Here is a 16,641-nt window from a genome sequence, read left to right as displayed (position 1 = left end):
CTTCCTTTGTGCTGGCTTCTATAAGCCGTAGTATATTTAGCTTCAAAAGTAAAAGGTTGGAAATCTTCATTTGTTCAAGATTAGTGGTCTTTGTTGTACGTTACCAAGTCTGCCGTAATTAGAAAACAGACGTATGTTTGATTCCGGAAGTAGGATATGTGCTGCTATGGAAACAGAAAAAAGACATGGAAAAAAAAATCAGTTCCCGAAATGACCACAACCATCCAAATATGGTACATATTGTGCATATTTCATATTGTTATGAACATGTCTGTTACTACATTATATATAGACTTACAGTGTGTGTATAAAATGTTGCTTGAGGGTTTTGAAGTTGTTTTAGAGGACTTTGAAGGCTACAATGGTGACTCCCATTAGAACTTAGACTTAAACATGATTGAGCCACAAGGGAAATCGTTCCACACAGGAGCTCAGTTACACAGGATGGAAAAAGGTAAGGATGGAAAGGATAATGCAGGTATAAAATAGACTAAAATGTACCATAGTAACAATATAAAATACAACATATATGTAATATTTGTAATATAACATATGCAAGCTGCAGCTTTCAAGCGTGTTTTATTATCTTTAAAATCAGTTTAAAAAAATACATGTGTTCTTATCGATCATAATGATTGTGAAAGATAGGCAACCTATAAAAAGTTAACAATACCAAAAAACCCAAAACATAAGTGAAGTGAATCATATTTATATAGCGCTTTTCTCTAGTGACTCAAAGCGCTTTACATAGTGAAACCCAATATCTAAGTTACATTTAAACCAGTGTGGGTGGCACTGGGAGCAGGTGGGTAAAGTGTCTTGCCCAAGGACACAACGGCAGTGACTAGGGAATCGAACCTGCAACCCTCAAGTTGCTGGCACGGCCACTCTACCAACCGAGCTATGCCGCCCCAATCGAAGTATGTTTTTACCCCTGCTATACCAAATAAAAAAACCTATTAAAATAATAGTTATCTATAAAAACTGTCATGATTGCTTGTGACATTTATTATAAGTCTCTGATATTTTGTTTTTATTTCCTATTTCTTATTGTCTCAAATTGCCATCACTTTACTTGTCTGAGCGCTGGCTACCTACCTGTCACTGATTGGCAATCAAAGCAAAACTGTCCAAAGTTGCCCTTCAGGATTCTTTTCGGATCTTTGGGCTTTGTAAATTCTATGCTCATTGCTTTCCCGATTGCTTGTAGTGACTGTTTATCCCATTTTTTGCACTTCCCTGTTGTAGTAGTTTTTTGTTGTTCAATACAATTCACCTGAACTTTGCCTTCCGTCTCTGCCTCCTGGAACCACGACTAACACAAATGTGCCACGTTCCAAGCGCTCCTACACCGAAAGATGCCAAAAATGTGTATACATGTTTATTTCGTAAAAGAAACCAGATAGTCAGCAAAACACATACTGTAAAATAATCATGTACACATAAAGTCACTATTGTTATTTGGTCATACGCAAAGGAAGAATTTTCGCAAATCATTTAATCAAATCCTAAATTTTAAGCAACAAACAGCATGACACAATAATTTATTCATTGAAATTGACAAAATCACCCCCTTTGCCAAAATAATAAACACTGCTCCCCATCTTTTGAATGACTTTAGTTTCTTGCTGGGCTATTGTCCTCAGAATGATGTACGATAAGTGTGGTGTTTGTACAAAGATTTCACCCTTTGTACGATGTCACTAATTTTGCAAATCCCATATTGGACATCATTTTGTCCCGTTGAATACATGGCTATCAGCAAACACAGACAGTGTTTACTATTTTATTATCTTGGACGTTAAATCGGGTATGTATGCTAATTCTTCTCAAAATATGATAACTTTAATCTCATGGTACGATAACGTGTTCTTTAACACAGTGTTGTTTAACCACTGTGCCGTGAGATACAGTCCGGTGTGCCGTGGGAGATTATCTAATATAACCTATTCGGGTCAAAACCTTTTTTGCAAACCATTTTTTTTGCAAATTATGTTGTTGTTTTGTTTGTGTCGGTGCTGTCTAGAGCTTGGCAGAGTAACCGTGTAATACTCTTCCCTATCAGTAGGTGGCAGCCGGTAGCTAATTGCTTTGTAGATGTCGAAAACAGCGGGAGGCAATGTGAAGGTAAATAGGTCTCTAATGCTTAAACGAAAAATAAACAAAAGGTGAGTGCCTTTTAAAGAAATACATTGAAGCTTAGGGAAGGCTATGCAGAACGAAATATAACTGAACTTGCTACAAAGTAAACAAAAACAGAATTCTGGACAACAGTAAATACTTACTGTGGAGCAAAGACTGTGTCCACAAAGTATGTCCGAACATTACATGACAATGAACAATGTCCCTTCATTCAATGAATGTTCTGCAATTTGTCGTCCCCAAAGTAAGAACTAAACTGGGCCAGGAAGCATTTAAGTTTTCAGAACACAAGGCTTGGAATAACCAACAATCGAATCTTCAACTTCAAACCCTTGTTACATTAGATTAGTTTAAAGCTTCTCTGAAAGAATTGCAGTCTACCTTGTCTGTATGCACATGCGATATGTGAGCAAGTTTTAATGTTGTAAATTTTATGTTTTATGTGTTTACTGTTTTTAATGTAACCTTGCTGCTGCCCTCCTGGCCAGGTCTCCCTTGGAAAAGATCTTTGATCTCAATGGGATTTTACCTGGTTAAATAAATAAAAATAAAAAAAACAAAGGAGGATATAAACAACTGAAATATTTATGATTGCTAAAGCAAAGTAGATGCGGGAAGTGTCGCTCAGGGGAAAACATGAAACTGCTACAGGAAAATACCAAAAAAAGAGAAAATGCCACCGAAATAGGAGCGCAAGACAAGAACTAAAACAGTACACACAGGAAAACAGCAAAAAAGTCTAAATAAGTCACGGCGTGATGTGACAGTTGAGGATAGTACACCTACTTTGAGACAAGAGCTATATTGATGCATGCTGGGTTATGGTTTAAAGTCTTATCCAACAATTGCGACAACTTTTTACTGTCAACTAAATTTAGTTTTTTAATGATTTCTGCTGGTGGTGTGCCTCTGGATTTTTTTCAACGCAAAAAATGTGCCTTGCCTCAAAAAAGGTTATAAAAACACTGCTTTAACATATGGTAGCATTCCTAAATAGACACCACGAACACAGTGCCTGTCATGATCCGGGGTCCGGATCATGTTTTGTATTTTCTGTTAGTTTTGGACTCCTTTAGTTCCTGTTTGTGCACCTCTGAGTTTGTTTTGGTTGCCGCTCATTGTGTTCACCTGTCTCTGATAAGTGCTCACCCGCTCACCTGCTTCCCGAGCACTAATCGGAGGCGTTATTTAAGCTTGCCTTTGCCAGTCAGTCGGCCTGGCGTCATTGTTTGCAACATGCACCTGTTATGTGAGTTTTGCCTTGTCTCGAGTTTATGCTAAGTGTTAGCTTCTATGTTTTTGCATTAGCTTGCCCTGTGTTAGGCACGCTTGCCTTTGTTCTTTGCCTGTATTTTGTAAGTTGGATGATTTATGGGGAATGAAACATACCCGACCTCACGCTTTCATCTGGAGTCGTCCGTCTGCATTTCAGGAGAAAGAACCCCGCAGTAACCTCGACCCAAACGGTGACGGTGCCTAATGCTAACTGTTAATGCTAGTTAGCTAACCAAAAAGCAACCATTGGTCTACATTTGATGCGTTGTACTTGCTTTTAATCTTTACTAAAGGCTAACTAGCTATGAATAACTGGTATATTTGTGGTGCTATTATATCAGAGTCCCTTTTACCTGGCAGCAAAGTGAGGTTTAAGGTGTCACACTGTTCAAACGTCAGCAAAAAAAAAAAAAAAAACTTGGCATGGAATGAACACCATTTCACGCCAGCGGGAGGCAAAAAGATCTTAATGCACCAACATAATCGGGCCTGTGGAAATAAGAAGTGAGGATTTTCCCTCATCCTGTGGCCATATGAATGTAAATTTACTCACTGCAGGAGGTCCAAAGGCAGGAGCTGGGATTCAAGAGAAAAATGATGCGCTAGGTAGCTAAAATGTCAAAGCCTTTGGGTCAACCACGGGACTGTCTTTCTTCCCACTCTGGAATCCGTCAGACACTGACTTCAGGGTGTATGTTCAGGATCCGTTGGAAACCGTGCGGGGATTAGACATAGTATAATCTCTATAATGTACTGTACATATTCTTAGGGGCATATGAAGGTAAACCGTGGTGGTACGTAGCATATCATGAACTGCACTGCAAAAAGTCAGTGTTCAAAAAGAAGAAAAATATACAAAAATGACGGGTTTTGTCAGGTTCAAACACTGATGACATCTATTAAACAAGACAAAAGGCAAAGAATCAGAGACGTAATTAAATTTGGACTCAGATCTGAGGAGAGACATGGCCACTGTACTACTGTCTGTACAGTCCTGCACCAAGCTCTGCCTCAAGGTCGTACTCTTCCTTTTTTGTTTGACTTCCCCCACCTCCTCCTTCCCACAGCTGCTTCCTCAGGGAAGTGGGTCGTAAATAGCGTTGCCTTTGTTTCCCGAACAGTTCAAAATGAGTTCCATAAAATCGTTCGAAGAGAATCCCATAAAATAGTTGAAAAAGAGTTCGTAAAAATACTTCACAAATAGTTCTTCTGGAAGTTGGGCAGATCCTGCCATCTGTCCGCTTGGAAGTCCGAGTAGAGTTTTACGAGCATTCTTCTTGGAAGGTTTCAGCCTTTTGTCTTCTTGTCTGGAACACAATGTAATACAAAGTTTTTTGTGGAAATGTATAAACAATTATTCTAACAGGTTTTTTACTTGAACTAAGCAAAATTATCTGCCAATAGAACAAGAAAATTTGGCTTGTCAAGACTTTCCAAAACAAGTAAAATTAGCTAACCTCAATGAACCCAACAATACCCTAAAATAAGTATATTCCCACTAATAACAACTGTACTACTATATGTGTACGTATTTTCTATTGTTTCATTGAAAATAAAACAGCCAAGTGCATTTGGCTGTCATCTGTTTTAATATGAGACACAATTGTGTCAATGACATGATTTTTTCACATGCTTGAAATAAGAAATGATTACTTTAAAAAAATACTTTTATAATTGTGAGTGTTGATGACACTGCTTTGCAACAGTTGATATAGTAGTTCCAAGCATGTTTTACTCAACATGGGTCATCAAATCTCAGCAACAAGATGTAATATCTTAATGAGATCATTTAGGACCAAAACCCTTAAAACAAGTAAAACACTCAAACAGAAAATCTTATGCATGGCCGCGCAAGGGTTCCAGTCCCAGGAGTCCCGCCGCCGGCCGCACAAGTCCTGGGATACAAAATATGTCCAAAACGCACCCAGCAAAGTCCCACGGGAAGTGGGGGAGAAAAGTCAGAAAAGTCGGCAAAAGTCCCCAAAAATGTTCAAAATACCCACTCAGGTTCAAGTCCCACAAGTCCCGCCGCCGGCTGCGCAAGTCCCGGGATGCCCAAAATGTCCATAACACACCCAGCCGAGTCCCGCGGGGAGGGAGGAGGAAAGTTGGAAAAGTCGGCAAAAGTCCCCAAAAATGTTCAAAATACCTACCCAGGTTCGAGTCCCACAAGTTCCGCCGCTGGCCGGGATACCCAAAATGTTCAAAACGCGCCCAGCAAAGTCCCACGGGAAGGCAGGGAGAGAAGTGAGAAAAGTCGGTAAAATTCGAGTGCCACAAGTCTTAAGATTCGTGGCACTCCATGCTGGACTCGAACCTGGGTAGGTATTTTGAACATTTTTGGGATTTTTGCCGACTATTCCAACTTTTATCCCCCCTCCCAGTGGGACTCGGTTGGGTGTGTTATGGAATTTTTGGGCATCCCAGGACTTGCACGGCCAGCGGCGGGACTTGTGGGACTCGAACCTGGGTAGGTATTTTGAACATTTTTGGGACTTTTGCCGACTTTTCTAATTTTTATCCTCCCTCCCCGTGGAACTCGGCTGGGTGTGTTATGGACATTTTGGGCATCCCGGGACTTGCACGCTCAGCGACAGGACTTGTGGGACTCGAACCTGGGTGGGTATTTTGAAAATTTTTGGGGACTTTTGCCGACTTTTCTCACTTTTCGCCCCCACTTCCCGTGGGACTCGGCTGGGTGTGTTATAGACATTTTGGGTATCCCGGGACACACACACCAATATAAATACTATATATAAAATAATATATATAATATACACTTTTGTCTAAACGTTATTAACATCTTTCTACTTTGACTTCTCCATTATTAATTGTACAAATTGCAAAAGATTCAGCAACACGGATGTCACAAATACTGTGTAATTGCGCGATGAAATGACAAGACTTTTAGCCGCAAGTGGTGCTGGCTAATATGTCCCCTCCAACCAATGACGTCACAAACACGCGTCGTCATTCCGCGACGTTTTTAACAGGAAACTCCGCGGGAAATAAAAAATTATAATTTAGTAAACTAAACCGGCCGTATTAGCATGTGTTGCAATGTTAATATTTCCTCATTGATATATAAACAATCAGACTGCGTGGTCGGTAGTAGTGGGTTTCAGTAGGCCTTTAACAGTGCTAGCGTTATTTAACGTTAGGTATCGCGTTATTCATCATCTATTTAGTAGGGCCAGATTAGGCCCATTACATTTAGTCTGCTCTTTTCCGATGTTATTGTCTAATAAAGCATGAAATGGGAAAGATTTCATACAGTCACACTTGATAGCACTCCGTCGGCCGCCCCACGGCCAGGGGGCAAAGCTCTATGCATGCAATTACTGCCGATTTCCCCCCACCCCCTTATCGTTCACAAAGTGCCTTTAATTTAACTTCCCAAAGAATATTAATGCGAGACGGGAGTCTACACAATGAGGGCTTGTAGTATTTTAATGTACCGGCTCGCAAAATTTTGTTAACATTGTTCTGATTTTCGTCCGCTGAGCAGGACGGGGAGGTTGGTGAATTATGTATTGAAACGCTGTCTGGTGCGAACACGCTGAGGAATGGTTTTCATGCCGTTGTGTTGTCAAGGTGGAATGAAACCTCAATGTAGTTATTGTTTAGATTTGTTTTTAGGTCAGTTTGTACAGCCTCCCAGGCTTGGCGTCTAAATAATTCAAAGAAACCAGCGCATGTTTGCTATTATAATACCTTGCCGGAGCGTGGAGGGTGATGATGAAGCAGGCGTTCTGGAGCTGCTCTATTGAAAGCAGTCGAGTGATAAAGACGAATGTGATTAAAGGGGAACATTATCACAATTTCAAAAGGGTTAAAAACAATAAAAATCAGTTCCCAGTAGCTTGTTGTATTTTTTGAATTTTTTTTACCGGTCCCGGAATATCCCCAAATAAAGCTATTAAGTGCCTTATTTTCGCTATCTTCGAAACCACTATCCATTTCCCTGTGACGTCACACAGTGCTGCTAATGTAAAACAAACAATGGCGAATACCACAGCAAGATATAGCGACATTAGCTCGGATTTAGACTCGGATTTCAGCGGTTTAAGCGATTCAACAGATTACGCATGTATTGAAACAGATGGTTGGAGTATGAAAGTATTGAAGAAGAAACTGAAGCTTTTGAGCAAATAGCTATTGACGCTATTCATAGCCATAGCATGGCCGAATAGCTGCGTTAGCATCGCCGGTAAAATGTGCGGACCAAACGATCAGGACTTTCGCATTTTGTGATAATGGAGCAACTTAAATCCGTTCATTGGTAAGTGTATTTTTCGCATTAAATGTGGGTGGAAGGAAATGTAATATAGTTGCAAATGCATCTGCAGGTTAGCCATATATCTCTGTGCCATGTCTGCTTTAGCACCGCCGGTAAATAGCATGTTAGCATCGATTAGCGTAGCATGTTAGCATCGATTAGCTGGCAGTCCACATCAACAAAACTCACCTTTGTGATTTCGTTACCTTTATCGTTGCAAATGCATCTGTCAGAACGTTTTTTGCACGATAGGAGATGGAATTTGATGGCTGCAACAGATTTCAAAAAAGCTGTCACAGTTGAGGAATGCTTATCAAACACTTATTTCGAACATCCCACAGGTGACAAGGCTGATTTGCAACAGGTGATTAGCATTATTGGGTATAATGTCAATAATAATTATGGCAATTGAGCTATGCCGCCCACATATATGTTGGTTGGTAGAGTGGCCGTGCCAGCAACTTGAGGGTTTCAGGTTTGATTCCAGCTTTCGCCATCCTAGTCACTGCCGTTGTGTCCTTGGGCAAGATACTTTACCCACCTGCTCCCAGTGCCACCCGCACTGGTTTAAATGTAACTTAGATATCGGGTTTCACTTTGTAAAAGCGCTTTGAGTCACTAGAGAAAAGTGCTCTATAAATCTAATTCACTTCACTATCAATCAATCAATCAATGTTTATTTATATAGCCCCAAATCACAAATGTCTCAAAGGACTGCACAAATCATTACGACTACAACATCCTCGGAAGAACCCACAAAAGGGCAAGGAAAACTCACACCCAGTGGGCAGGGAGAATTCACATCCAGTGGGACGCCAGTGACAATGCTGACTATGAGAAACCTTGGAGAGGACCTCAAATGTGGGCAACCCCCCCCCCCTCTAGGGGACCGAAAGCAATGGATGTCGAGCAGCTTCTATGACATGCTCAGTCATTCACAAAAAAGGATGGGTCAAGGGTCAACACTTTGTGAACAACTAACTATTGCAAGGAATTTAGGGATTTCACCATCCACATTCAGGGCCCTGCGATGAGGTGGCGACTTGTCCAGGGTGTACCCCGCCTACTGCCCGAATGCAACTGAGATGGGCTCCGGCACCCCTCTGCGACCCCGAAAGGGACACGCGGTAGAAAATTAATGGATGGATGATGGATGGAGATATGCTGCTACAGCAGTGGTTCTTAACCTGGGTTTGATCGAACCCTAGTAGTTCCGTGAGTTGGCCTCAGGGGTTCGGCTGAGCCAGTCAAGACACACCTGACTCATCCATACTTGCCAACCTTAAGACCTCAGAATTCGGGATATGGGTGGAGTTGGGGTTGAGGTGGAGGGGGGCGGGCAAGGTTGAGTTGGGTTTGGGTTTGGTGGTAGCGGGGGTGTATATTGTAGATTCCGGAAGAGTTAGTGCTGCAAGGGTTTCTGGGTATTTATTACGTTATGTTACGGTGCGGATGTTCTCCCCAAATGTGTTTGTCGTTCTTGTTTGGTGTGGATTCACAGTGTAGTGTGTATTTGTTCCAGTGTTAAAGTTGTTTATATGGCCACCCTCAGTGTGACCTGTATGACTGTTGCCCAAGTATGCTTGCATTCACTTATGTGTGTAAAAGCCACATAAATGATGTGAATGCGCCGACACGCCGTTTTATGAAAGAAAATTAGACGTGACGACAGGGTGTAGAGGACGCTAAAGGAGAATGGTTGCCCCGGGAGATTTTCGGGGGGGGGCACTGGAATTCGGGATTCTCACGGAAAAATCGGGAGGGTTGAAAAGTATTGACTCATCGTGTAAATAAAAACTTCTCCATATCGGCGTATCATGGATACGGCAACAGCAGAAGTCACACTGATTTGCAGGTGTGTGATTTATTGTGAGTTCATGCACCGTTCATTTTGTACACCAGGTAAAAAAACATATAATTTTGTCTTGAATTTGAAAAAAAAAAAAAAAGAACGGTTCGGTGAATGCTCGAACGAAACTGGTGGGGTTCGGAACCTCCAACAAGGTTAAAGGCCTACTGAAACCCACTACTACCGACCACGCAGTCTGATAGTTTATATATAAATGATGAAATATTAACATTGCAAAACATGCCAATACGGCCTTTTTAGTTAACTAAATTGCAATTTTAAATTTCCCGCGAAGTGTCGTGTTGAAAACGTAGTGGTATGATGACTTGTATGATGACGCGTGCGTTTGACGTCTCGGGTTGTAGCGGATATTATTTTCCGGCCCGATCCAAGCTATAAGTAGTCTGCTTTAATCGCATAATTAAACAGTATTCTTGACATCTGTGTTGCTGAATCTTTTGCAATTTGTTCAATTAATAATGGAGAAGTCAAAGTATCAAGATGGAGGTGGGAAGCTTTTAGCCTTTAGCCACACAAACACATGGTTTTTCCTTGTTTAAAATTCCCGATTGTGAAGCTTTACTATGTATTAGAGCGGTCAAGCGAACATGGATCCCGACTAAAAGTCAACCAGCAGTTTTCGGTGACAAAATTGTGGTCTTACCGGAAACACCATCGGAGCTTCGTCCTGCTGCAGCGCGTGACTTTCCTGAGAGACTCTGGCACCCCTCCGACTTTAGGTACTGCATAATATCACATTAAAACAATAGGCATATAAGCGATTTTCCAGAATTATCCTAGGGAATGTGTCTAATAACATCTGAATCGCTTTCACTGTAATCGCCTTTTTTTTCTTCTTTTTTTTTTCTAGTCCTTCACTCTAAATTTCCTCATCCACAAATCTTTCATCCTCGCTCAAATTAATGGGGAAATTGTCGCTTTTTCGGTCCGAATAGCTCTAGCTGCTGCTGGCTATGATTGTAAACAATGTGAGGATGTGTGGAGCCGTGACATCACGCGCACATCGTCTGCTACTTCCGGTAAAGGCAAGGCTTTTTTATCAGCGACCAAAAGTTGCGAACTTTATCGTCGATGTTTTCTACTAAATCCTTTCCGCAAAAATATGGCAATATCGCGAAATGATCAAGTATGACACATAGAATGGACCTGCTATCCCCGTTTAAATAAGAAAATCTCATTTCAGTAGGCCTTTAAGAACCACTGTGCTACAGTATCAGATGACACTCTAAGCACATACATGCTCAACAGTCTTATTTATTTACACCCCACCTGTTCTCGGTCACTATTGTGCAGTTTTTGAGTCAAACCTAATTGGTTATTTGTCAGTTGTGTTTAATCAAATAAATTGATTAAATTAACGGCAGGCAAAACACAAGACAATTTAATAGGGCACTGCAATAGCATCCCTCTGTTTCATTTTTTACAATCGACCTTATGTATTGTCTTTCTCTCTCCATTCCCAACCTCCGTCCCCTTCCTCTTTTTTGTCTCCTTCTTTTCCCTCCCCAACAGGTCTCCGCATAATGGAGCGAGAATGAACAGAGAGCGGCTGAAAAAAAAGCATGAACTGGAGGTTTATTGAGGTCATCTGCTTCCTGTTTATATGGGACCATATAACAGTTCAGTCTTCCCGCCAGGACCCGTTGGCCACTGAGCAACATGTCGCCAAGCAGTATGACTGGCTCATCTCCGACCGCGGACCGTTCCACCACTCGCGCAGTTATCTGTCCTTTGTGGATAGATTCCGCCAAGGATTCACGACCAGATATAAAATTTATAGGTGAGTACGTTCCGTCTTCTTCTTTTTCTTGTGAGGTGTTGCAAAAAAAAAAAAAAGCTGCAGAACATATTTCACCTGCTGAGTATGCATATTTTATTATCGTGCGTCGTCACTCCTCATTAAGAATTGATGAAGCTGCTTTTCTTTAGGGGGCGGCATTTTCAAATATCACAACCAGCGTTCACAGAATAACAATCAGAAAGTACAGTGGGGCAAAAAAGTATTTAGTCAGCCACCGATTGTGCAAGTTCTCCCACTTAAAATGATGACAGAGGTCTGTAATTTTCATCATAGGTACACTTCAACTGTGAGAGACAGAATGTGAAAAAAAAATCCAGGAATTCACATTGTAGGAATTTTAAAGAATTTATTTGTAAATTATGGTGGAAAAGTATTTGGTCAACCATTCAAAGCTCTCACTGATGGAAGGAGGTTTTGGCTCAAAATCTCACGATACATGGCCCCATTCATTCTTTCCTTAACACGGATCAATCGTCCTGTCCCCTTAGCAGAAAAACAGCCCCAAAGCATGATGTTTCCACCCCCATGCTTCACAGTAGTTGTGGTGTTCTTGGGATGCAACTCAGTATTATTCTTCCTCCAAACACGACGAGTTGAGTTTATACCAAAATGGATACACGGATGATACAGCAGAGGATTGGGATAATGTCATGTGGTCAGATGAAACCAAAATAGAACTTTTTGGTATAAACTCAACTCGTCGTGTTTGGAGGAAGAAGAATACTGAGTTGCATCCCAAGAACACCATACATATTGTGAAGCATGGGGGTGGAAACATCATGCTTTTGGGCTGTTTTTCTGCTAAGGGGACAGGACAATTGATCCGTGTTAAGGAAAGAATGAATTAGGCCATGTATCGTGAGATTTTGAGCCAAAACCTCTTTCCATCAGTGAGAGCTTTGAATGGTTGACCAAAAACTTATTTTCCACGATAATTTACAAATCTTTAAAATTCCTACAATGTGAATTCCTGGATTTTTTTTTCCACATTCTGTCTCTCACAGTTGAAGTGTACCTATGATGAAAATTACAGACCTCTGTCATCATTTTAAGTGGGAGAACTTGCACAATCGGTGGCTGACTAAGTATGTTTTTTGCCCCACTGTAGCTTCACCACAGCAAAAGGTCTCCATAAATAGAGGTCTGCATTTATAGCTCAATTTTTTTATTTTTTTTACAGCACTTAAGTCCATGGCGCTGGCCAGCCTTTTATTACATTGCCTCGCACACACGTCACACACTCACGCCCACATGCACGCACTGATGGCAGGGATGCAGGGCTGGAAGCAGCTCCATCAGGTGCTCTGGAGAGTTCCGTGTGTTGCACAAGTACACTTGGACCTGCATGCAATTACGGACTTTAAGTCGCAGTTTTTTTCATAGTTTGGCCGGGGGTGCGACATATACTCCGGAGCCATTTATGTGTGAAATTATTAACACATTACCGTAAAATATCAAATAATATTATTTATCTCATTCACGTAAGAGACTAGCAATCGTGACACACGTGTCAACCAATGAAAATTCGGCGGAGGCGGGTCATGGCGGAAGTGCATTGTGCGAAAAAAAAGATGCTACCTGCTACTACTTCCACCATTTCAACATTGGCGCTAACTTATAAAAAGTGAGAAGGACTGAACAAAAATGGCACCGAAAAGGAAGTCACATACTGCAGGCTACAAGCTGGAAGTTGTGAATTATACAACTGACGACGACTCTGACGTAAGCGACGTACCGATAGAAGAGGAAGCGGCGCATTGTCTACCTTTGGAGGTGGCAGAGTTGTTCAGAAGCGACACCGAGGAAGAATATTTCATGGGATTTAGCAATTAGGAGTGACAGATTGTTTGGTAAACGTAGAGCATGTTTTATATGTCATAGTTATTTGAATGACTCTTACCATAATATGTTAGGTTAACATACCAGGCACCTTCTCAGTTGGTTATTTATGCGTCATATAACGCAGTGGTCCCCAACCACCGATTGGTACCGGGCCGCAGAATAATTTTTTATTCATTTTTATTAAAAAAAAAAAAAAAAAATGTATTAAATCAACATAAAAAACACAATATACACTTACAATTAGTGCACTGACCACACAAACCTCCCTTTTTCATGACAAAAACGTCCCTTTTTCATGACAAAGAAAAAAAAAAAAAAAAGACTCCACCACATCCGCTTTTCTTCCACACAAACAGCGTGCCGGCCCAGTCACATACTATATGCGGCTTATACACACACACACAAGTGAATGCAATGCATACTTGGTCAACAGCCATACAGGTCACACTGAGGGTGGCCGTATAAACAACTTTAACACTGTTAAAAATATGCGCCACACTGTGAACCCACACCAAACAAGAATGACACATTCTGGGAGAACACCCGCACCGTAACACAACATAAACACAACAGAACAAATACCTCCAACCCCCTTGCAGCACTAATTCTTCCGGGACGCTACAATATACACCCCCTCCTATCACCAAACCCGTCCACCTCAAATTTGATTTGATATGCCATTGATATTTTTTTATTATTATTATTATTTGAAACTCGATCTTGCATGTCACTATAAATGTATACACTGTAAGCGTTGCTTGTTCAAGATGCAATGCAAAACTTGTTTGGGTCCCTATTAAAAGGTTAATTTGTTCAACCTCGGCCCGCTGCTTTGTTCGGTTTTAAATTTTGGCCCACTCTGTATTTGAGTTTGACACCCCTGCTCTAGTATAAAAGCTGCTTGGTTAGAAGAATTATATTATCGGACAGAAAATAATTAAAATAGCACCCTTATTTGAGATACTTAATCTTAGATTTCAGTTTTTGCAGTGTTGGCCCCGGCCACAGGTGTATAAAATCAAGCACTTAGGCATTTGTGAAAGGATGTGCCGCTGTCGTAGGATGCCACCTGTGCAACAAATCCAGTCGTGAAATTTCCTCGCTCCTAAATATTCCAAAGTCATCTGTTGGCTTCATTATAAGAAAATGGAATAGTTTGGGAACAACAGCAACTCAGCCACCAAGTGGTTGGCCACATAAACTGACAGAGAGGTGTCGGCGGATGCTGAAGCGCATAGTGCAAAGACTTTCTGCACAGTCAGTTGCTACAGAGCTCCAAACTTGATGTGACCTTCCAATTAGCCTACGTACAGTACGCAGAGAGCTTCATGGAATGCGTTTCCATGGCCGAGCAGCTGCATCTAAGCCATACATTACCAAGTCCAATGCAAAGCGTGGGATGCAGTGGTGTAAAGCATGTCACTACTGGACTCCAGAGCAGTGGAGACGCCTTCTTTGGGGTTAAGAATCCCGTTTTTCCATCTGGCAATCTAAAGGACTAGTCTGGGTTTGGAGGTCGCCAGGAGAACAGCACATTTCGTACTGCATTGTGCGGAGTGTGAAATTTGGTGGAGGAGGAATTCTGGTGTGTGGTTGGCCCCTTTGTTCCAGTGAAAGGAACTTTGAATGCTCCCAACCTTGTGGGAAAAATTTGGAGCGGACCCCTTTCTCTTCCAACATGACAGTGCAACGGTGCACTAAGCAAGGTCCATAAAGACATGGATGACAGAGTCTGGTGTGGATGAACTTGACTGGCCTGCACAGAGTCCTGCCCTGAACCCGATACAACACATTTGGGATGAATTAGAACGGAGAGTGAGAGCCAGGCATTCTCGACCAACATCAGTGTGTGACCTCACCAATGCGCTTTTTGAAGAATGATTAAAAATTCCTGTAAACACACTCTGCAACCTTGTGGACAGCCTTCCCAGAAGAGTTGAAGATGCAATAGCTTTAAAAGGAGGACCGGCATCATATTGAACCGTATGGGTTAGGAATGGGATGGCAATTCATGTTCATATGTGAGTCAAGGCATGTGGCCAAATACTTTTGGAAATATAGTGTATATTAGTCGCACCGCTATACGTTGTGAAATGAAACAATCGTAAATATTAAATTACATTTCTTAACGTTTTCCAAACGGGGCCTGTAACCCGGCTGCGGATCAAACAAAACATAAGTCATCGTCATGGACCCACTATCTGTAGAAGATAGCTCTCCAATCAGCTAAACAGACTTAAAAACTCCACGGTGACGTCTAGGGGAAGCTACTGAGAAATTTGTGAAACTGAAACAATACAAAAATAATGCAGTTGTAAGTTATGAGATGAGATGAGAAATACTTTATTAATCCGTGAGTTATCATTACTAACACAGACACTAGGAAACGTGTTAGCACATTATTTCATTACGATAGCACGTACAAATATACATTAAACATTCCAACGGACACCACACATTCGACGGTTCAGTACATATAAACAGTTTTAGTTTACCTGTAAAACTTACAAACATTGCCTGGAGTGATGAATAAATAATTCATGTGTGTAGAAAGTCTAAAAACAGCTAAAAAACTGAACCGCACTTTGGTAGATAAAAAACCCGAAGGACACTGCAGCACCTGCAGTGAGTGAATACGTCCAAAAGATGGCGCCATAGCACTAACAATAAAACACCATCTCAGTGTTTTTTCTTGATTTTTATTTTATTTTATATATACAATTATTTTTTATCATGGCCATCAACGTGGAAGAATCCATTATTAGCCACTCCATCTAATAAGCTGCAGGGTTAAAAGTGTGAGGAAAAATAATAGCGGCTTATAGTTCTGTATTTATGCTAAGTTAATAATACTATAGCATATTCGCTAATGCTTACAACGCTAGCTTGATTACATTATGATAGCACGCACAAAAACACTCCGTCAGACATCACACATGGGACGGTTTACAGTAGTAAGTGAGAACTGTTTTAGTTATATTGTAAAATTTACACAGGTTGCTGAATAAACAATCAGTTCAACCTGAAATGCTACAGAAGAATAGTAGACGAAACTGGACATACTTCCAGTTCAAGGTGCGAAACAGGAAGTACATTGTCAACTGCAACACCTGCAGTGAGGAAATTCGTCCAAAAGATGGCGTCATAGCAAAAACAATAATCCACATATTCAGTGTCTCTGTAGGTGTTTTATGAAAAACTCTTTGTTGACTTCAAAACAATATGGCCGTTAGCAAAGGCAAATCTATACATTAGCTGCTTTGTTTTATAAGCCGCAGGGTTCAAAGCGTAAGAAAATAGTTGAGGTTTACAGTCTGGAAAATACGGAGGTGTGCATAAAATGATTTCAATTGGTATTTGTGTCTTTTTAATCACTTTTATTGAGTCGGCAAATATAGAGGCAACCCTGGGAAAAAAAGTTAACATTGCAAG

At 41.1% G+C, this 16,641-nt stretch overlaps 1 protein-coding gene across 2 annotated transcripts in view; it reads left to right on the top strand.

Annotated features, from left to right (window-relative positions):
• Positions 1–16,641, top strand: part of brinp1 (bone morphogenetic protein/retinoic acid inducible neural-specific 1) — a 521,352-nt gene that overhangs the window by 224,321 nt on the left and 280,390 nt on the right. For both annotated transcript variants that reach the window (XM_061876412.1, XM_061876411.1), the window contains exon 2: positions 11,079–11,346. In XM_061876412.1, coding sequence (XP_061732396.1) covers positions 11,129–11,346 — 218 coding nt within the window. In that variant the 5' untranslated portion in view covers positions 11,079–11,128. The remainder of the gene's footprint in view (positions 1–11,078; positions 11,347–16,641) is intronic.

The sequence above is a fragment of the Nerophis ophidion genome, linkage group LG17 (genome assembly GCF_033978795.1).
Source record: "Nerophis ophidion isolate RoL-2023_Sa linkage group LG17, RoL_Noph_v1.0, whole genome shotgun sequence".
In the NCBI taxonomy this organism is placed as follows: Eukaryota; Metazoa; Chordata; class Actinopteri; order Syngnathiformes; family Syngnathidae; genus Nerophis; species Nerophis ophidion.
The sequence above is the reverse complement of the archived record's forward strand: the minus strand, read 5'-3'. Positions and strand labels throughout refer to the sequence as shown.